This window comes from Etheostoma cragini, chromosome 18 (assembly GCF_013103735.1).
Source record: "Etheostoma cragini isolate CJK2018 chromosome 18, CSU_Ecrag_1.0, whole genome shotgun sequence".
In the NCBI taxonomy this organism is placed as follows: Eukaryota; Metazoa; Chordata; class Actinopteri; order Perciformes; family Percidae; genus Etheostoma; species Etheostoma cragini.
Genome location: NC_048424.1, coordinates 8943341 through 8965038, shown reverse-complemented (window position 1 = coordinate 8965038; position 21698 = coordinate 8943341). Strand labels below are relative to the sequence as shown.

Below are 21698 nucleotides of genomic sequence, written 5' to 3'. Positions count from 1 at the left end.
GAAAAAGAGAATCTCCAGAGAGGGAGGTGTTTAGGGATTAAGATACAAGAGCAAGCTCACCTTTTCAAGTGAAGTGCCAGACCTCCGGTTTTACACTGCTGATGAAGGAGGGGAGAGATGTGAGGGAGGGCCTGGCTTCCTGGGGCCCGGGATGTTAACTGTACTGTGTGCCCCCCTTCAGGAGACAACAACAGTCAGTCTGTTATAATCAACCAACGGGAGAAACAAGAAGGGCCTGCAGAGACTGAGGGGCAGCAGAATGTACTTAAAGTGCCAAAGAGATGGAAAAGGACAAAAGGAGGAGAAGACTAGATGTGGCTAATTTATGAAACAGATTAGCTGTGACAAATACCTTGTGAGTGGTCTCAGAATAAAATGCGCTTACATCCAGAAATAATGCTAAATCCTTGTTCGTGCCAGCAGAAAATATAACATAAAGTATTAACAATAAATGCCGTTTTCTTAGGACTCAGCGTAAGCATTCCAGCAGGGTTTTGTGACTTCTTTACAGTCTGTAGGCCTAAATTAGCACCACATTATGGACAAAAAGCTACATGCGTTCACAAAATAAAGAGCTAAAAAGTTTATTAAATTGGTCCACTTTATTTATGAGATGATGTCTGTAAATCACAGATTCTGAAGAAAATCATTCATTTGATAATCTGTTACTCCTATTTGCTATAATAAAGTACAGCAACTTCATATGCACATTCACACATGCATAGCAACCTTTATTTTTAAAAAGGTTAAAAATGTACAGGAGTATGGGAGAAATGATATAGAATATTAAATTATTAATATAATAATTAAATAAACCCATATGTAAAACATAGTGAGATTCTTCAAATTCCTTTTCTTGGCGTTGAAGTCAGATTGAAATTTCGGACTATATTTTAGTATAGCAGTGCGAAAACATGAAATATTGGTCATATCAGAGTGTTTATCCTTTGCAGATGATGTCCTCCTTTTAGACATGCTACCACTGAATTTGAACTGTGACTTGACGTTCAGTCAAAAGCATTTAAATGCTTTTCTTCTTAGTCCTCCAGTCAATCTGACGTGGTACCATAAATGGTAATGAGTGAAGCGGATTGAGTTAATCTTTCAAGTTACTAAAAGTGCAATTCATGGATAACTTTTCCAAGCCTTTTCTTATCTGCAGTAAGTTTCAGTGGTCAGCTAGCTTATTACTTGTTCATTAAGGAGTCTTGGTCCTTCAGACTCATTCAAAACATGTATTATAATAATAATAATAATGTGCATTTTTGCAGTGGTCTTTACATAGATCAGAAGGTTTGCTTTCAAATATGAAACACTGACTGTGCCACTGTGTACAGTACTAGTTTAGACACAATTCATTCTTTTCCATATGTATATATATTACAGATACGTTGGGAATTATGATGACAACTCTCAGACTTGTTTGTGAATACACAAAAAAGAGAAATTACGTTTATTTTAAATTTTATTATCCACGACTATGTCATATGTCTGGTCGTTTTCCATCAAACACATTTACATGTTCACAAAAGTTATGTTAATTACAGTATTTATAACACTTCCAAAAACTAAACACAGTAAAGAGTTGTTCTTAACTGGAGCAAATACTAATGAAATTGCTTTATAAAATCTACTAAATATATATTTCAATATACTATTCATTTATAATGCCTTCTCCATTTTGTCATTACAAGATAGATTAATGAAGACAAACATTTTCAAAATTCTCCAAACAGCAATACTGGTAACTTAAAATAGTTGCACATTAACGATATCAAATTAATTACTCAAACTTCAATACTTGACAATATTGTCTTTTCACTTGAAAAATATGTAAGTGTTAAACAAGGTTTACTGCACTGCTGGGTTATAATACATAAATATTTCCATTTAACAAAAGTAAAGGTTAGAGAGGTCCAAGGTGTACTAAGCTAGTTAATTAACAGTGGTGCTCGAGGGCTCCTGTGCACTCTCATTATTTTTCAGCCATCTTTCCCCACCTTCATATTAACAAAGTCACCCATTTTTTTATTCTTTATAAAGGATCAGAAACAATTCCTAAGGCTCACAGGGTGACTGTAACAAGACCCACAGAACATTTAATGAACTTTGACAATCATTTTCCTCCCTTTGAGAACAGCTTTTTCAAAGAGGTTTTTTTTCCAACAATGTCAAATAGATCCTACAGTACCAACAGTATTTTTGTAACATCGATAACAGAATGCCTTTACATGGTTAAAGTGTGAGGCATTTTATGATGTTATTAGTCATTTTCACATTACTTCTTTGCCAGTAGACAATATCAATAAGCAGACATTTGGCCACAGAGTATGTTGAAGATGAAGATATTAAGAGACTTTGTGCAACTCCACACAGGAGTAAGGGTTGTTTCATTTACTCCACCACTTTAGGCCCCTTCTACGTTAACAAGTGTTTGCTTATTGTTTTTAGGGCAGGCTGTGTTAAAAGCGTCGGCCACCAGGGGGCCCTGGCCACCTCTGGCCTCTGCCAGGTGGGGGGTGAGGCGGAGGAGAGACTGGTCCATTGTGGTAGCTGTGTAAAAGGATAAAATCACACATTGGATTCTTGGCTATGGCCAATAGGGGGCACACTCTGATTAGAGGAGCCATCTAAAATATTCCAGTCAGGGATGTCATCCCATTTTAGTTACTGTGTACCTATAAAAGGCAAAATACAGCAGATTGTCTTGTTTTTAATATCCCATGCACTGTTTAAGAGTCTGGCTTCAACATTATTTTGACTAACTATTTTTTGTAGTAAGCAACAAGCCACATATATTATTTATTCTATGATGATTATTATTATTATTATTATTATTATTATTATTATTATTATTATAATTATTATAGTTATTATTATAGAATACAGAGAAAGAAATGTGTTGAAAAGTGAATGAAATTGAGCTATAGATAAGAGACAAGGGACAGAAAGGACTGTGCAATGTGTCACAACCCTCAGTCTTTTGGCTCGTTTACTGCATCACAGATATAAAGAAATATAACTGGTGTAAGCACGTCTCAAATGCTCACCAGATTTTAAATCTATATAGGAGTCTTAAAAAGCATGCAAGAAAGCGCCGAAATTGTTACTTGCAAAGCTTAAGCGTGATATTAATATTCAAACAGCTCTTACCCTCTTGGACTGCAGGGGTGGAAGTGGCGTGGAGGTCCAGGGGGTAGCATGCCACGGCCTCGAGGGTGTGGTGGACACCCTCTGAAACCAGGATGACCTAGAGGAGGGGGTGGAGGGGGGCCGTGCCTACATACAGGGAGAAGCGTCACAGTAATACACTTATCTACATTTTCGGTCAGTGTCGATGCAAATTAAATGGGCAAATGTAAATCTTAGATAAAAAAAAAAAAAAGCTGTCTCCAGTCCATTTGGCTCCCATGGCTCTTCATATGATTGTGTGTGTTGGTTACCTGGGCATGGGTGGAAAGGGGCCTCTGAGGTGCATGGGAGGTGGAGGGGGAGGAGGAGGGCCCATGCCCATTGGTGCACCCCTACCTCGATGACCTCTTAGGTCTGGGTAAGGTCGCATCCTCCTCATTGCTCTGCAAGAGAAGGGCAGGGAGTGCAATTTACCCATTAAAGTTAAGCATTTTAATCTTAAATACAACACATATTATAGGTTGTTGTTTATCTTATAATTCAAACATTTTTTTAATTCAAATGTATTTCCCTTATATGATCAATAACCACACTATTTTTTTGCCTACTAACCAATTGATTAAAGCAGAAACTTTGTTATTTCTACTTAATACCATGTATATTTCAAATGTACATACCTCATAGGTGCAAATCCATTCAGGATTCCATCTTTCACTTGACCCCTCCCATATCCAGGTGGACCAAACGCTTTCATCATGCCCCGACCACCACGCATGCCGCCTTGACTCATCCGACCCCCTCGACCGCGACTTTTAAACCCACGACCCCTGAGAAGGTAAAGAAGAAAAAAAAAGTGGAAAACTGTCTCTATGCCACTAGTCCAAGTTCAGTACAGCTCAAAATTAGCCGGCTAGCTAACACTGGCACATTAACAGAAATGTTGATTAATGTGCGTTGTCAGTCAAGTAAAGCTATAGCCACAAAAAACATTGAGGTAAATTAAAGCTTCACTCAACCCAGAAATCCTGGACGATGCAACAGGGAACTGTATATAGTATCCTTGTGTTTACTTATCCAACATCTTATGACTACTTTGTATTTATACATATTAGTAAGATGAGAAAGGAAAAAGACCCAACTTGGGCAACTCCAGTTTTCTTTGGAAAGACGTGTTTGTTGACTGCTGTTTCAAAGGCACTTGTGGAAAAAGGAATCCTTGCTTCCTATTCACATTAAGGCTGCACGATTATGGACAAAATGATAATCACAATTATTTTGATCAATATTGAGATTATGATTAATTATCACGATTATTTGTGGATTTTAACCAAAAACAAATTTTATTGTTACATAGGCTATTTATAACTGCTTAAAATCCCTATTTTGCTACATTCCTCTTATGCTGAAGTTGTACGTTTTACATCCATAGAGCTGCAAGACATGTAAATGAAAATTATCTAAAATAAATAGCTTAGGATATATTGAAGAAAAAAAAGTATCTCTGAGAAAGCTCCTTCACTTGTTTTCAACAATAAGTGATTCAAATAGCTAGGGAGAGAGAGGGAGGGCATTAGGCACTGCCTCTCTGTTTGTGGAGAGGCGGCCGATGCGAGGACATTAGGTGGACCGGTGCGACCTATGAAAAATGTGAGTTGCACCCTAGAGCCCTGTGAGCTAACAGACAATAACTGGCGCTGGTCACTGCTGTTGTTTGAAAAACAACACAGACGGGACAAAATGTTGCGCTTACTGGTAAACTGGTAAACCTTGTGACCGACGTACGACCGACTACTATCTGTTGTGGAATTTTCCTCACGTTACTCTGTCCTCTGTGACTGTGTATATCTAGAAACTAAGCTGCGCGGTGCAGGGAACAACTCTGACTGGCACATGATCAGACAGTGGTTTACGGAGCGGTAGTTTGGCTTTGCAAAAAAAATGGAGCGTTCTATGAACGTCATGTTGCATTTAAAATATCGCTCGATTACGCAAATTTGATCGTGGGAAGCCAAAATTGTGATTGTGATTAAAATTTGATTAATTGTGCGGCCCTAATTCACATGCAGTTGAAAACAAGTATTCATAAATACAGTAAAGGCTGAAACCTTCATACTGACCTAAACTTGTTGTCCATTAAGGGTTTTTGAGATTCATCCTTGGAAATCTTTGATGTTCTTTTCACCTTTTCTTCTGCGTCTGCATCCATCTGAAATGATACAGCTCCATATTAATATACAGTGCCTTATTCTAAAATTATTTAATAAAAATAACATCATCATGTTTCATACTCACAAAACCATAACAGATATTTGCATCCCCTAACTTGACATTAAAAAGATTTCTACACGTAAAAATGCATTTTCCTTCTACATGAAAAATAAATTATTCAAACTATGTAGAAAGGAAAACAATAAGTAAAAACAGTTTAATGCAGAAATAAAGTGTAGATTCAAAGATTCTCCAGCAATAAACTCCAAAGTCGTGGCCACTTAGTGTGTTACCTTGGCAACTTGGCATAGAAATAGCCATCTCTGCCAACTTTTGCTTTCCTGCAATATCTCTTTGATGATTTATGAGATAATGTATGATAATACTACTGACTGACAAAACAACATTTGGGTGTGTTTCAACAATGGGACAGACACAAGGCTGTTAAAATGTCACTCGGCAGATCTTGGAAACATGAAACCTCAGTGTAGTGTTCCCTGTATTGATTTATCATCCCTGGGTGTGACATATTGTGCAGGCCTCATAGTAAAAGCAGGTGACAAGTTTGCAAGTTAAGCATAGCCAACTGCAAGTCAAAGCTGATTGCGGAAAAAGTATTAATAGTCACAAAGCCAGAATCACTACTGTATAATGACAGTAGTGTGGAGAGTAGAACTTGGTGATAAGTTGAAAAGGTAACAGGGAAACATATTTGGGGAATTTTGGTAGCAACTTTCCAAATTTGGCCTGTAGGACCAACTTCCCCAGAACACCAAAACCTGAAAAGGCACCCGTAACTTGTTTTCCTAAAAGTGTGTCTGATTCTTTGGCTAAGGATCAAGCAAATCCCATGAGCTTAAGAGTTGCACACATCGGCCAAATATCCTCTTAAAAGGAGCAACATTATAAGTTCAACAGAAGATACAATAATTATATAGCATAGGAAACATATGATAAAAATGCATGGCAAAGGAAGGATGAAGCCACCAGCTTTCGATTTAGTACTCAGAACATTATTTATTCATTACGGTATTTTCAGCAAACAAATAAGGTCTATGCATGTCTGAAAACACTAACATTTTAAGATTTGGGATCATTTACCATCCTTCGAAAGATAAGGTAAACTTTGACTTTCAGCACCTTTATGCACAGTTTTAATGTATGCAAGTACTAATTTTTGCAGTTTCTAATATTTTTTTCATCACAATATACCAAAGAGGGTTTACTCTCTAGATCTAATCATCTATCTATCTATCTATCTATTTTTCACAGATATCTAGATACTTGTGGAGCAGTGTTACTGCTTCCAATTCGCTTGTTCTAATGCATACGATAATGCCAATAAACCTAAAAATGGAGGACTGTCAAGTACAAATAGCACATTGTTAGTTTGAAGTAAATAAGCCTGCAGAGCCACAGGCACGTCGAGCGTGATGGAAACATTTCTATCCTGATCCTGAGAGGCGGTTGGAGCTCAGTGGATTCTTAAATATTAAACTAGCATCCTCAGAGGGGCCCTGTGCAACAAATACACTTTAAAGTCTCTAATAATGCTCCTTAATAATGTTTAGCATACAGGCGCTAATGGTGTGCAGGCTGGCTGAATTAAAATGCAAAGGGACAGAGGGCCTCTGTCTAATTCCTGGAGTAAACATCGCAGAGCCGAGTTGACACACATTATTGTATAGATGCTATGAATAGTATCCATGTAACGTTAGTCACTCAACGTTTGTACAGGAACTTTACTATTTGAAATTACGAAATAAATGAGGCTAATAACAAGTGTTTATTTAAATGTGAACGAGTCATGTATAAAAGGGGCGTTCCTGCTCTGGTGCTCCGGTGAAAATACAACGTTAGAGAAAGGACTTACTTCAGTCGGTGATGCAGGCGAGGTAGATTCTAAAAGTAATATATTTTTTTCTATTTGCTAATAAAATAAATATATATATTTGAAAAATACAAATTACTAAATTTCCTACAGCTTCTGTGGCTCCTTTGCGCTTTGAAATGGCGGCTTCGTCAGACTAGACTGCCCAGGTTTTTTAAATTTCTGAGTTACGCCTCTTAATACATTAATGGCTACGCCAAATACGGCTTAGAGGATCTTTGATAACGCCCACCAGGAAGTATGCTGGTGTCTGATTGGCTACTCATTAAGTCATTCACTTCGCGTTCTTTATTTCGGTATTCTGATTGGAGGAATTTACTGACGTGCGTTCTAATTGTAACTGGGCCACAAGTTCAACACATCACTAATTTATTGTAGATAAAAACATGTTTGTGTGCATAACCTGATTCTTACACACAGTGTATCTAATGGATTAACAGTGTAAACATGATAAACAAGCCCGATATAATTTACAGTTGATGAAAATATACGAAGAATTAGAAAACCTCGGTTACAAAAAGGAACAGGACTATGGAAATATAGTGAAAACAATTTATTATTTAATGGCTTTCAGACACAACACTTTAAAATAAACAGCTACTTAAACTCTACATACAGCAACAAAGAACAAGTATGATAGCCTAAGGTATAAGTCCTCTGTTAACACACAAACATGGAATATAAGAGAGATTCTTCATCAGTAAAGCTCATTAAGATATAGTGAGGGAAACATAACAGCAAACCCTATTTTCAAACACTGAATTCATAACTCCATAAAAGGCAGCCTCATATACAAAAAAATTGCCAAGTGCCCGCTAAAACTTATATACATAAGGAGAAGGGCAAACAAAAGAAATATTAAATGAAATAGATTGATTAAGTTATCTTAAAGATGTTGTATATCTCATCCCATATATAAAACTAACTCCATCAAATGTCCACATGAGCGTAAACCTGATGCGTAAAAAGTCCATTTGCGTCCGTTACGCACGGCTCAGGATGTCTGAAAGCTTGTTGATGTATTCAATTGTGTATTTGAGGGTTTGTATCTTGGTCAAGGGCTGGCCTCTCTTGCTGTAGTCCGGGGGCAGGTAGTCGCGGAGGTGGTGCAGAGCCTCTGCAAGACTCCTCATCCGCATCTTCTCCCTTTCGCTGGCCTTCATGCGTCTTCTCATAGACATCTTGGGCTTGCTCAGCCTCTGCGCTGCTGGAGTCGCCCTGCGTGCCGCGAAGGCGAAAGAGAAGTCCTTCATCTCCTGATGCCCGCTGGAGTAGCACATCTCCGGGGAAGAGCATATTGAGTCAATCGAGGACTCCGGTGATGTAGACTGAAGTGAGTCCTGGTCTTCTCCAAACGTACTCTCCTGGCTCTTCCACTTAGACAGTATTTTAGCTGTAACCACCTCCAGGTCCATGTTAGAAATATCCCGAGACGTCCAGACGTTCACGCAGCGAGGATGACATCAGGGGTGAATGACAGGCAGATTCTGAAAAGGTGATTTTGCCAAAAGCGTTTTTATATAGAAGCAGATCTCCGGAGGTTTATGGGTTCACAGCTCAGGCGAAAAAGTTCAAAGAAAACCTCAAGTGCCAAAATGCGACCTTCCCGAAGGACGTCGTTCGTTGTCACTGGGGTGTGAATAAGGCTAAATAGACGGATAATGTGATAGAAAGAAAAATAATTAGATTCCTTTTGTGGGAAATTACTCTTTAAAGTCTGCACGACAACAATTATCAGTTTGATGTGATCCGTCTAATGAAGGATTGGGAGGATGCTGTTTCACCTGAGATCTTCACACCTCTCTGGCAAGTCAGGCCTGCGTGTGTCTTCAGTCTGCAAGATACAGTTTATACTCCAAAAACTGACACAAGTCAAAACTATTATTAGCTTATGGAGAGTACAGCATCTAAAATTTCAGAATGAGCAACCAGCATTGGTTAAAGGCCAACATAATATACTATTACCATGTATATTATATATATTACTATATTATTAATATTACTTCACCTTACAATCCTGTTTTACCTTTCACTATTTGTCACCTTGAGTAATGGTACTTCTACTTCTACTTTCTAATGCAGTTATTCCTGTTTACATCAAGTGCAAATGTTCTTCACAAGAAAATGAATCAACTTAAAAATACTTACAAGTTGATGTACACCAAAAACCAGCTGAATTATCTTGACAAACTGTTACATTTTCAGCACTTGCTTTAAGAAAAAAAAATAAGACCCAGTACTAGGACTGAGTTGTTATTTGGGGAGAGGATGCAGCTGTCACCAAGCTCCTGCCAGACCTTTCATGTCTGAAAAGGTGTGCAAGGCCTCACTCATGATCAAGGGGACCAACACTGGCAGGTTGTAAAACCAACGGCTCAGTGTCCTCGGTGTCCCCCTCGGCAGCCGTGTCTTCTATGCGAAGTGACATGTAGCTTGTCAAACAGCAGTACATGTGGTGCTGTTAAATGGGAGTACATAGAGGAAAATTTGCTAATCCACAACCCTTACCTCTGATTTACATAAAACTGCTCCTTTAAGAATCAGAGCAACCGGCAAACTTTGGTGCAACAAAAAATTAGTTTAAAAAAAACATGTATTTAATCAATTTCACATTTTGTTCATTGCCATAAATCAGTCAAGCTTTTCAATCTGACGTACTGTATATTAAAAAAGAAATGTGAAAAAAAAATTGACGCAAGGTCCAATCAGTAAACCACATCTCACTAATAGTCAGCATGTAATACTTTACTGTGTTTCAACCGTTTTACAGAAACCATTCTATATAGGATCATAGTAACAGGCTGTTTGTCATTATTTTATTGATAATTCTTTACAATTTTATTAAATGTCATCAAATGTCCCAAACCCCAAAAAATATTCAAATTATTATAATGTTAAGGAATAGCAGCAAATTCTAATATTTAAGAAGCTATAACCATCAAAAGTTTGACGTATTTGCTTGAAAAATTAAAGGATTATTGCATTATCAAAAGTTGCGGATTACTTTTCCTTCAATTGAGATTGACTACTTGTTGTTGCTCTTCTGTAAAAAGCTAGTAAGTGGACCTAAAGATAAGATTTTTTTTGTGGTCAACCATTTCTAAAAAGGTCAAGAATAAACTTTCACATTCGACATAAAATAGCTTACATACTCTTGCCCATCATCCTGCCATCTTGCTGCTCACTTCAGGAACTTCAGTCTCAGTCTCTCTGCCAGTGGCAATGGACTCTCACTACAAAGAACTGAATCATCACTATCTAACACGACAGGTGATGCTGGAGTCTCCACGTGAGCTGGGGAGACGTCCTGCCATTTGCTTTTAGTTAATACACGTATGCTGTTCATCTCGATGTCTGCACTGTAGCTCTGAGAAATTGGTGTTATTAAACGAACGGTTGGAGCTGCTTTCACTGTTGGTTTGGATGTTTTTGGTTTCAAGGGGATGTCTGAGAGGAAGCTGGCCTTGTTTACAGGCTTGCTCTTAGCTCTTTTTTGAGGTCCAGACTGCTTGTTCTCTGCATCACTTTCCTCGCTGGATGAACACATGCTCATACACACGCTCTTCTTGGTGGTCGGCGGCCCGTTCCCGTCCTTGTCACTTTGACCTGGGTCAGAGTGACATCTCTGTGGTGGGACAGCCGATGACGAAATGGCTTTTCGGACAAATTTGTATTTCTGAGGAGGCTTTACATTACATTTGTCCTTTGTCTTACTTTGAGCAGCAGTTTCTGCCTTGTTTGTGGCACACAGCCTTTTCTCAGTGAGTGGTTCTTTTTTGTCAACAGTAGATTCCAATCCTGACCATTTACTGCCACTGCTCCCTTTCCTGTGGATGTGTCCACTTGGTTTTGCGTTATGAGAAGAAACGTGTTTGAAAGAGGTCAACTCATAGGTTAGTTGTTTTGAGGCCATGTCATTCTTTCTCTCTTTCTGGTTTATAGCTTTAGCTGTGTTCCTCATGAGCAGCCTGTCCCTTAGAGAACACTCTGTGTAGCATAACTGTGGAGCAGGTATGGAGTCAGCTTCTTTGACGTCCACTGAGGTTTTCTGCTTCGTGTTTTCGCCCTCTGTTTCCCTGACATCAGTGTCTGTGGTTTGGCTCTGCTCGGGGGGCTCAGTGGTGTGGTTTGTAGCCGATTGTGGAGTCGGAGACGATGTGAAGGACAAAGCATCCCAGTCAATATCACTCAGGTGTAGTGCATCGATAACAGCAGAGACGGACGGTGAAGCAGCAGTCTCTGATTTTGTACGAGACAGAGGATTATTGGGGGATTCGCCCAGACTGCTGTGGTCTCTCTTTGACTTTCGATGCTGTTTATGGTTCACTGGAGTGTCCGAAACTACCACTTCTGGTTCATCGGAGTTTGAAATGGAAGTGAGCAGCGTTTGTGGTTGAGTGTTAGAGGCACTCTGAAGGGTCATCTGAGCCAAGAGGTCCGAAATACCATCAGAGGCATCAGATGGCTTTTCCTTTTTACTCTTTGGCTTTTTCTCTGTAAAGAAGATTGAGGTCAAATGTCAGTGTTCAAAAACTCAAACAAGGAACAAGGAAACATTCCCTCTGGTATCTTTTGACTGTAAAGCTAATTCAGTGTCAGAAGCTAGTTTCCCTACACATAAGGAAGTGAAGCTCTAGAGCGTAATGACCAGGGGGGAGCAAAGTACAACCTGCATAAAATGACAGCAAAGCCTGGGAGACAGACACCTCTTGGCTGCATCAAAGCCTCTGGCGTGAAACAGTCGGGCTGGCAAACTCTACAGGTGTCAGAGCTGCTGCAATAGACAGCCTTGAAAAACAAGTCAAAGCTCCAGGTGCCTTTGATCAAGAAAGCGTTGTCAGAACAGTGTGGGAAGCTTTTATTTTCCCGTTTAGTTTATTTTGAACATGTTAATAATAAATGTATGTCTTTTGCTATTTCTTCTTTTCAATTTGTACTGTCCCTCAATCTTAACCGAATCACGATGTTCTACCGTGAGCCAAGTCTCTGTTATTACAATTGCTGTACAAAGGCTCCTTCTATTAGAATTTCTATTAACTATATTGTGCCATCCATTTTTATGTAGTTTTTGAACTGCTCATCTGTGTAATATTCCCACTGATTGTGAGCCAATTAAGTTCTTGGGCTCCCATTTTTGTTGTGAAAAATGTAGCTACATTAACTGCTTTATTTGACAAAACTCTTCATAGAAAAAAAATTACATGGTACTTAAATGTAAAAATATGTATTTAAGTGAATATTATTGTCTTACTCGTAATCTTTTTCTCTTTGGCCAGAGCTTTGTCTCTCAGGTAGCTCTCCACCACCCCTGGGTAGGCCACACGGAAGAGAGACTCTTCCTCCACCGTCCTTACCTCGTGTTGATCCTCTGCAGGCCGATCCTCGGGAAACACGTAATGTTCTGCAGGACAAAAACTTTAAGGTCAGGTCCAAGTTGGTCTTGATAAGTTTCTTGGTGACCTTATATCTTAAAAATGTGGTTCTTTACTGAAGAAAAAAAAAAAAGGTTGAATCAGAAACAAGAACTTGCCCCTGCGACTTGGAGTGCACCACATTTCATTATGGCTGTAAATAACTTATTTTTTGTTATTATCAATTATTCTGCCTATTTTATTTTCAATTAATCGTTTGGTCTATAAACATTGGAAAACTGGGGAAATAAATGCCCATGGAATTTCCTAGAGCCAAAAATAAAAACAAACTTCTTGCTTCCTAAAAAACAACATAACAAAATCCCCAACATATTCACTTAACTACAATGTTAGATAAGGTCAAACATTTGCCATTTTTGCTTTAAAAATGACCTAAATGAACTATCAAAATAGTCAACTAATTGATTAATTAACCTATCATTGCAGCTCTACTTTGATTTGCATATAAACCGTTTTAAAATAGTATATGCAAATACAGCCCATTTTATACATAATGCAAAACAAAAATGAAAAGAAACACAAATAAACCTCAATTTTCACCCAATTCTGGAATATCTGCATGTTAAGACCCAAAGAAGGATCAGTGGTATTTAACCAGAGGACTGCAATTCACAGTAACATTCATCAAACTGCAAGAGACGATATGTTTCCATTTTATAAATATACATTTGTAATCAGTGGTTTCAGGTATTGGAATATTCAGTCATCTCTATGGTATATACCATTTTAAATTCATTATGTAATCATTTTGATGTACTGTATAACAAATACTTCTTGTAAATGACAGAGAAGAAACCACATTCTGGATTAGTTGATTGAGAGTGTCAGATGGGCTTGTTAGTGACGTGGACTTTGATATGACGGATTTCCCAGCCTGGGGAGGAAGCCAGTTTTAGCGCCTAGTGGCTGTTGAGACTGATCTGTCACCTCTGAACCCCACCTCACAGCCAGTCACCAACAGACAACCCGGTGACGAGCACCCGCACCCCAACCTCTACTTCATGCAGTAGTCATTTCAACACGGGGGATGTTTTCTTATATATCTCTTTTTTCCCCTCTGCAGTTCTAACAAGAGAAAAGGAAGGCTGCAAGAAATGATCATGACATTTACACTGACCTGGTGTTCTCCAGATGATCTCAAAGCAAGCAACAGCATTCCTCACCCTTGGTTTCAATATTCTTTTTTAAAGAAAAAAGGTGTTGTTCATTATGCATATACTGAAAGTATACTATTACTATTATTAGACTTTTTTTATTTATTGAACGTTAAGTACTACCTTAGGGGCTTGATTTGGGAGGACATTTCTCTTCCATATTTTCTGTTCATCAACTCTGTGTAGGTCATCAAGACTAAAACCTTTTCACTGGTGTAGTGCTTTGGCCATTCCATCTTGTCATAGGCAAATTTCTGGAAAAACACATTTTGACATGAAATTGATTTAAAGAGATAATCGACTGAACAAGTAATTAAAATAAACCCATTACCTGCATCAACAGCATATTTGGCTGTCTTCTCTTGAAATGTGACACTGGTTTATCCTTGGAAATCAGGAACTCGCAAATTATCTGCAAAATATAATTTAAGTATAAAAACCCAAACAGATACCGTAGATTATTATACCACTTATTAAAAACAATAATAAATCAAAACAGATGAAAACAGATGCACCTCTGTAAAGGGGAACCGCTGACTTGCCAGTGTTTTCCTAAAAAAGAAACGAAAAGCAAACCATCCTTTAAAATCAGTATGAGTTCAAAAGCCCATGTGAATGTTTTTAACTCTTGTTTTGTCCAATCAATAGTTCAAAATCAAATATCAGGTTTACTATCACACAAACAAAGAATATTCACGTTTGAATAGCTACAACCATTTAAGACATTTTGATCAATAATTGAAAAAAATAGCAAAATGTATGATCAATATTCAGACAATTATCTAATCCATTAATCACGTAATAATTCCAGTGCTTAAGTAGCATTATCAGCTCCTCAGACTGAGTGAGGATGATCATTGATAAAAGAATAGTATCTACTAGTCTTGATCTCCTTTTTAATTTGTTGCTTTTATTTATCTGCTTGCCATCTCCACTTTTTCATCTTCTGCATTTACTTGGTATTTTACTTTTTTTTAATCATTTTACAGAAGGTCACGCACTTTCTGATATTTGCCTCAAAAGACAAAGCCTGGTGAGTCTGTTCATAGCGGTGCCAGTCACAGGGACACTGGTAGTCAAAGTCCTGGGGTTGACAGAAATGTTTACTGTTGCAAAGCCCACAGCCACCACGTTCATGTGCCTTTGCTGATCCTGAAAAAGGGAAGGAGAGGAATCGGAATCAATGTTGGATAAAACAGCAGAAGTCAAGACAAACAACTTTAAAATCTAAAACACTACTACACTTTGGTGGTAAAGCATGTGTGTGACTTTAAAACTGACTAAATGGCTTTAAACCAGCCATGTCCTCTCAGGATCAGGGGTCAAAGCAGGGTACCACTCACCAGGGTGTCGACATATGTTGCAGTGAGAAACCTTCTTTAGAATTCCCTTAGACACGTCTGCATTCTCCTCCTTCCACTGGATGAACCTGAGGTGACCAGAGAAAGGGCACAACAAGTTCACAAACAATACTATATACGCTCTTTGTGCAAGGAAGAAGTATACAGAAAGAAAAATACTGCTGATCTACAATTAAAAAGGCATGAACATAATTCACAGAGGGAGAGTTTCATACCTCTGCAGAAGTGTTTGTCCCTTCAGCATCTGGATAAGCCTTAGTGCTTGCTCTTTACCAACACCTGGTACGCCCTTATGGAAATATCACAATGTACAGTTAACATAAGTCATTCATAGCAGCGATTTTGAGGATAACAAATGTCAGATGCCCTCCTACCTTAGGAATATAATCACAGCCAAGGAGGATGGCCAGACCAACTAGATTCTCTCTGGAGAGATGTAACTCTGTTTGTACCCTGGAGGTCCTGTAACAGTCCACCTGAGGGTCCTGGAGGGAAAAGTGAGAAACAACATTATGCAGATTTGATGATGATTTCAGGGCATCGCTAGAATAAAAGGCAGAAGTGAATGTATGATTTTTGATTGAGTAATTGACTAAATAAATGTTAAATTTTCCTCACAAGTAACCATAACATGTGCCTTAAAGTTTCCTCATTGGTTTTGCCAACAGCCAAAAGGATAATTAAGCAACCTTCTACTCACATTTCCTGTTTGCTGATTTGCAAACAGGTTTGCATTTTTACTCGATAAATACAATTTTAAAAAAACGATGTTCAAAATTGAACCGCATTATTTATTACTAATGATGAATGATTAAGGATATTGCTCTATAATGAAATGATTTAGTCTAAAACGATAACCAGGCTAAACAGGCTGAACTTAAATTGTTACAAGTGTTCACCTTAAAATAAATGAAGTATTTAAAGTAAAAACAGTATATGTATCTACCGCACCGCTATTGCTTATTTGAGTTTTAGTGATGCTGTTAGAAGCACAAACATGGAGTGTTTTTCCCTAAGTTTGTGGAAGACTTAGGTATTCAGAACATTTGGACCATTATTATTACCAGATCTGTGTCTAAATCGTTGGAAAAGCTAGAGCAGATAACAAATAACACACAAAAATCTTAAAGATAAAACCTGCTTAAAAAGTTAACTGGGGAACAACTACAATCATTGGATCTTAGAAAAGCCATTTAATTAGTTTTGATGCTGACATTGACTTTACATTCATTCGGGTCAAGGTGGTGCCCAAAACGGCTGGGAGCCTAGTAGTAGTGATAACCCTGGAATATTGTATTTTCTTTTGAAAACAAACAGGGAACTTGTATTTAAACACAACCTTGAAAATAATCACAGCTCTGACAAGTGCCCAAGTGTTACTTTGGTGGTCATTAGAAAGTTCAGTCTAAATCATTAACTGAGTTTTGATCCCAGGCATAAATTAAGTACTAATTGCCAGAACAGCTTGAAATTAATCAGCCTTTCGCATGAACAGTGAGGCACGTTCTATCAAACCCCGCTCCAGTGATTTGAGTTCAACTTTCTCAAAATATTGTACACTGTGAACGATTGAAATTCTCTTTCACAAACATACTTTACTGTTCATATTGAAGTTTCTGTAGACAGTCCGGGCACCATACAAGAAGGCGTCTCCATCATTAGTGATGCAGCCATCTACCAGGCCCTGTGAGTCCAGGTAGGCACACATGGCCTCAGCCTCCCCGGCAGCTGTCACCCAGGGCACACCCAGAGAATCCAACATTTCTGCACACTACAGATGTAAAAGAAGGACAAGAGTGCTTAAAAACCAAATTAATTTATTATGACGGACTATGATTAGAGATGGAGGAGAGTGGAGGACCGACCGACCAACCTCTCTAAGCACAGCTTTAAAGCGCCCTCTGCTGGTGTGTGTTGTAGACTTCGGGACAGATGTCTTTTTGAATCCTCCATATCTCGCTTCTGTCCTCTTGGTCATGGTTTCTGCTTTAAGTTGAGGGGCTTCTCCTTCCATCACGAAGACAAGCTTTACCCCCATCAGCGTGAGTGATGACACTCTAAAAAATAAATTCCTGAGCACAAAAGACACAATAAGACTTTAAATATTAGAATCGAGGCTGAGATGATAAGGAATTAATTACAGAACACTACGTGACACATACCTCAGGTGGGGCTTAGTAACTCTCCCCATCATTGCTTGGACATGCTGGGCCTCGCACACCCATAAACTCAGGTCCACAGCCAGCGTCTTTCCGCTCAAACTGTACAGCGGCACCGACTCACAAACCGGCTCGACGATAGACCACAAATCGTGAACACCCATACCGTCCCCAAAATGCGTTTAAAACGATTTAACAAACAATGTGGTTTGTAGAAAACGTGAAATTTAAACAACACAAAACAGGACAACGACGCAGAATTCAAAATAGTGGCGCCGTTGGGCCGTGTCCCAATTCGTTGAACATCTCTGTACTACACTGCCTTGTTGTTGTGTTAGTCATCACGACGGTGAAAAAGAAGGTAAATTCGACGTTTTAATTGAATATATGTAATCCCCAGGTTTTCTATAGTAAATATAGCACTTGTGATTTCAATTAACATGATTATTAAAAACCAAATGGAAAGAAAGGGAACAGTCTTGCAAAATTGATCGACGCCTGACTTTTTACCACGAACGTCATATTCAAGCGCCTCTGAATGCTTGTTACTATGGAGACGAGGCTTGTGTTTAGAGACTGAAGACTGTTTTTCTCTTCACGTTTTCATTTTCAACCATGGACTCAAAATTACACATAGAAATTGTTGGTTTAATTAAAGACCGTAATTTCCATGTTGCCAAAAGTATTGCTGAGGTTAATTTCTTAATGTTTGTTTGCAGTTTTATGTAGCATAATCCACATGTTTTCAACTGAACGTTAACAATACTTGCATCGTTTGACTAACGTTATGCACAACAGGGATTAAAACAGAAGTTTCCGGACGCATTTCTGGATCCAAAAATTCAACCACTACTCGAATTTGACTGGCACACATATCTGTGCCACGAGAAAATGGTAAGTCGTCTGATTATATATATATATATATATATATATATATATATATATATATATATATATATATATATATATATGAAGTCCAACTTTCAAGCAAATTATTCATAAAGGGGGAAACGGCTATCCATTCATGCATTGAGAGTTATGAGTGCTGACCTATCAAAATTTCATCAAAATGTATTTATATAGCTACATCAGTGTTTGAAGAAATATTCAGATATTTTACTTAGGTGAAATTAGCCAATATATTTATTATGTCAATAAAAAAATCCCCCCATTAGAATGAATGACAGATTTAAAAGCCTTCACAACAATTTTCTGAATGGACCACTGCTCAGGTTAAAGTTCTGACCTATGCTGTGAAACACACAATACCACCACTTACGTAACGTTACTTATAAGAATCACAAAGATGTAAGTTGAGTTGTCCCACCCTTAGTTCAACAACACTATTAGGGAAGTGACACAGATGTCAATCAAACAGACAAGACGGACTAAAAACACCTGTATGTACCATGGAGCTGTAGAGTCTTTAAGTAAAAGTAGTAGAAGAAGTAAAATAAAGTCTACTTCAAGTACACATACTCATTAGGCAGAATTATGGCCCATTCCAGTATTATATTACTACTGCTGGGTTGTTGTTGTTGTTATATTATTATAATTATGATTATTAATATTATTATTATTAGTGGTGCATAAGAGTGTAGACATAAAAATGCTGTAACTGGTTGAATTTCAGCTCATTTTAACTAAATTGTATACTGCTGGGCACTGTATTTTATAAATATAAATATATGATCATGTATTATCTTGATCTGCAAAGTAACTTCCAAGTATAGCTTCCAAATGAACACAGTGGAGTAAAGAGTCACAAACAATGGTTGCTTCTGAAATAAAGTACAGTGTTGGAAAGTACAAGTACATGACAATTGTACAGTCCTTAAAGAAATATTCTTGTTAATTTTCACCAATGCTCTAGATTGTATGATCTGCATCAGTTGAGGTTTGCATTGCTCTACTATACAGCTAATCACACCTACACTGCTATAGTTTGACACTATGGTTATTCTGAAAGGAGCAAACACATCAGTTGTTCAACACTTGTGATTAAAGGAGCTGCGTGGTGAAGTGTGGCAGTACTCCAGCAGCCTGATGTGCTTTCTGAATGGCCTTCTCCTTGGTAATGAGAAGGCTCTCGCCAGCTGGGCTAAGAATCAGTGGAGTTTCTCTTTCACTCGGCCGCAGGCTTTCTACATGGCTCTCACTGAGGACTACTACAGCAAACACCTGCGGGACACTGGGGCAAGTCAACACCACACCACACAAATAACAAATATAGTAGGTATAAAAAAAATGTAGATCGAAAGTTATGTTCTTTTTGTGGTGTGTATCAGGAAGCAGGTCATTGACATCTGTACATGATAGGAAGCGTTTCAATCTATCAGGCTCTAGTCATACTTACAGTCACCAACACTGGCTTTTCTAGATGAATATTGCTCTGTAAAAATGTATTTGATGAAATATTTATTATATTTGTTTGACCATAAAAAATCTGAATTAAAAGAATACATATCTGTGTCCTTTAATTACAGCATCGGTTTGTCTTCATGGATATTGAGATAGCAGGAGAGGCTGTAGGGAGGTTATTGTTTGAGGTGAGGCACACATCCATGTAGTCTCACATTGCTTGCACATACCACTTGTGTTATCTCAACTGCATGTAAGCTTAATCTTCATAGTCAAATTTTAGATAGATATTGTTCAAATTGCTGATAAAAAAAACTAGATGGCCATTACAGAATAGCTCCATGTTAAAATCCACATGTCCTCCCTTCCCTCAGCTGTTCTCAGATGTTTGTCCAAAGACATCGGAGAACTTTGAGGCTCTGTGTACAGGAGAACGTGGTCGGTCACAGAGCGGCTACCCACTTTTCTACAAGGGCTCTGTGTTTCATCGTGTGGTGCCCAATGGCTGGGTGCAAGGAGGAGGTGCAGTATGGGCCACACATGTCCTGCAGCAATGTTGATAATATTTAGTTAATAATAATAAATTGAATTTGTCTATAGCTTTTCAAGGGCCCAAAGTTGCTTTGCTAGTTGGTTTTCACATACAAATTAAATACAATAGTAGTAGAGTAGATTTACATAATCCCCCATCAAACTTTAGCATCAGTGCAGTTAATTCGATATACATCAAGGATGCATAAATTGTGCTTAAAGAGATGGGAATATATCAACACATTATCAGTGCTGGAATTTGAAACTAGTTACAACTTATCTCACTCTATTTAAAGTAGGAAAATATGCATTGAGCTCCTTTAACTTCCTATGTGCATTACTCATTACAGCCCAACCCTTATTTAGATTATAAAAAAAGATTGAGACAGATTGAAAGGGAAAGTGAATATGTTTTTTTTTACAGTAACACTTTAATCTAGTTTAACAGTAGCAGTGTCAATCAATTTTGCAGATATTTCTCCAGAGAGGCGAGGTGATGGAGGGGAGTCCATCTATGGACCAACTTTTGAAGGTAAAAAACATATAACCAGTGCAAGACATTTGCAGTATTACAATGAGAACCCACTGTGCATGCGTGCATTTTTAATAGTACTCTCCTTAAATTCACCTGAACATGTGTCCTTTCTCCTTTTAGATGAGAGCTTTGCCGTGTCCCACATTAGAAGGGGCACTCTAGGAATGGCCAATAAGGGTCCCCACAGCAATGCATCCCAGTTCTACATCACCCTGCAGCCCACACCCTGGATGGACAGGACCTATGTTGCCTTTGGGTTGGTGTCACACCTATTTAATTTCCCAATTGTGCATAATCTCAGATTTCTTATACAGTTTTGCTCATGCCTAATGTCTTTTTTCCATTCTAGTCGTGTGGTTGAGGGTGTCAACGTCCTCAAGAGATTAGAAGGAGCTCTGACTTGCAATGAAAGACCCAAGTATGAATGTAAAGTTAAGGACTGTGGAATGTTTAAGTTTTAAGCTTAGTGTTTAAAAATGTTCCCAATGTTTTTCATGTAATCAAATAAACCTGGAATACATGCAACACATAATTTACATTTGCTTTTCTTCAAAATTTAATTTTGTGTGAATGCTGATTCAGCAGCGTTGTGATACTGCAGATGTAAGTGTTTTTTTGTCCAGTGGCAAATGGGCTCTAGAGATAGGATATCAGCTTGAATTGCTATTTTGTTTCACTTTTATTCTATGTAAACCAATTGGAGACTATTCAGGAGTGCTACGCAGGCTAACAGAGGATGCTCCTGACACTATTTCACTTGAAACTGGGCAAATTGTATCATGGTGCATTTGGGCCCGAGGTCCCTATATTGAGTCAACCATGCCATGAATGTGACTGTGAGAAGTTATTTTTAGCGCAATAATACTCAATGTTTTGCGTCATGTGTATTTTTTGTTAGGTATTTTCGAGTGACATCTCTCTCAGCCATACAGAA

General features: G+C 38.2%; 4 protein-coding genes across 4 annotated transcripts; 1 reads left to right on the top strand and 3 right to left on the bottom strand.

Moving 5' to 3' along the window:
- Positions 1-715: 715 nt before the first annotated feature.
- si:ch211-51e12.7 (uncharacterized protein LOC336335 homolog) lies at positions 716-7438 on the bottom strand. Its single transcript, XM_034900403.1, has 6 exons — positions 7214-7438; positions 5250-5338; positions 3810-3959; positions 3444-3575; positions 3154-3279; positions 716-2553 (listed from the first exon to the last, which is right to left on the bottom strand). Exons 2-6 carry the CDS (start codon positions 5336-5338, stop codon positions 2463-2465), a joined length of 588 nt encoding a protein of 195 aa, XP_034756294.1. The 5' UTR covers positions 7214-7438; the 3' UTR covers positions 716-2462.
- Positions 7439-7638: 200 nt separating this feature from the next.
- On the bottom strand, positions 7639-8943 carry msgn1 (mesogenin 1). Its single transcript, XM_034900408.1, has one exon. The coding sequence runs from the start codon at positions 8644-8646 to the stop codon at positions 8215-8217; it is 432 nt and encodes a 143-aa protein (XP_034756299.1). The 5' UTR covers positions 8647-8943; the 3' UTR covers positions 7639-8214.
- A 753-nt stretch (positions 8944-9696) lies between these two features.
- Positions 9697-17829, bottom strand: LOC117961595 (flap endonuclease GEN homolog 1). The gene is made up of 13 exons (XM_034900394.1): positions 17341-17829; positions 17052-17250; positions 16773-16949; positions 15553-15663; positions 15394-15467; positions 15161-15246; positions 14819-14969; positions 14333-14369; positions 14149-14229; positions 13941-14071; positions 13781-13842; positions 12483-12632; positions 9697-11725 (listed from the first exon to the last, which is right to left on the bottom strand). Exons 1-13 carry the CDS (start codon positions 17499-17501, stop codon positions 10413-10415), a joined length of 2733 nt encoding a protein of 910 aa, XP_034756285.1. The 5' UTR covers positions 17502-17829; the 3' UTR covers positions 9697-10412.
- Positions 17830-17869: 40 nt separating this feature from the next.
- On the top strand, positions 17870-21291 carry ppil6 (peptidylprolyl isomerase (cyclophilin)-like 6). Its single transcript, XM_034900401.1, has 8 exons — positions 17870-18030; positions 18136-18231; positions 19345-19533; positions 19824-19886; positions 20073-20220; positions 20702-20761; positions 20885-21020; positions 21114-21291. The coding sequence occupies exons 1-8, from the start codon at positions 17953-17955 to the stop codon at positions 21223-21225; spliced, it is 882 nt and encodes a 293-aa protein (XP_034756292.1). The 5' UTR covers positions 17870-17952; the 3' UTR covers positions 21226-21291.
- Positions 21292-21698: the final 407 nt, after the last annotated feature.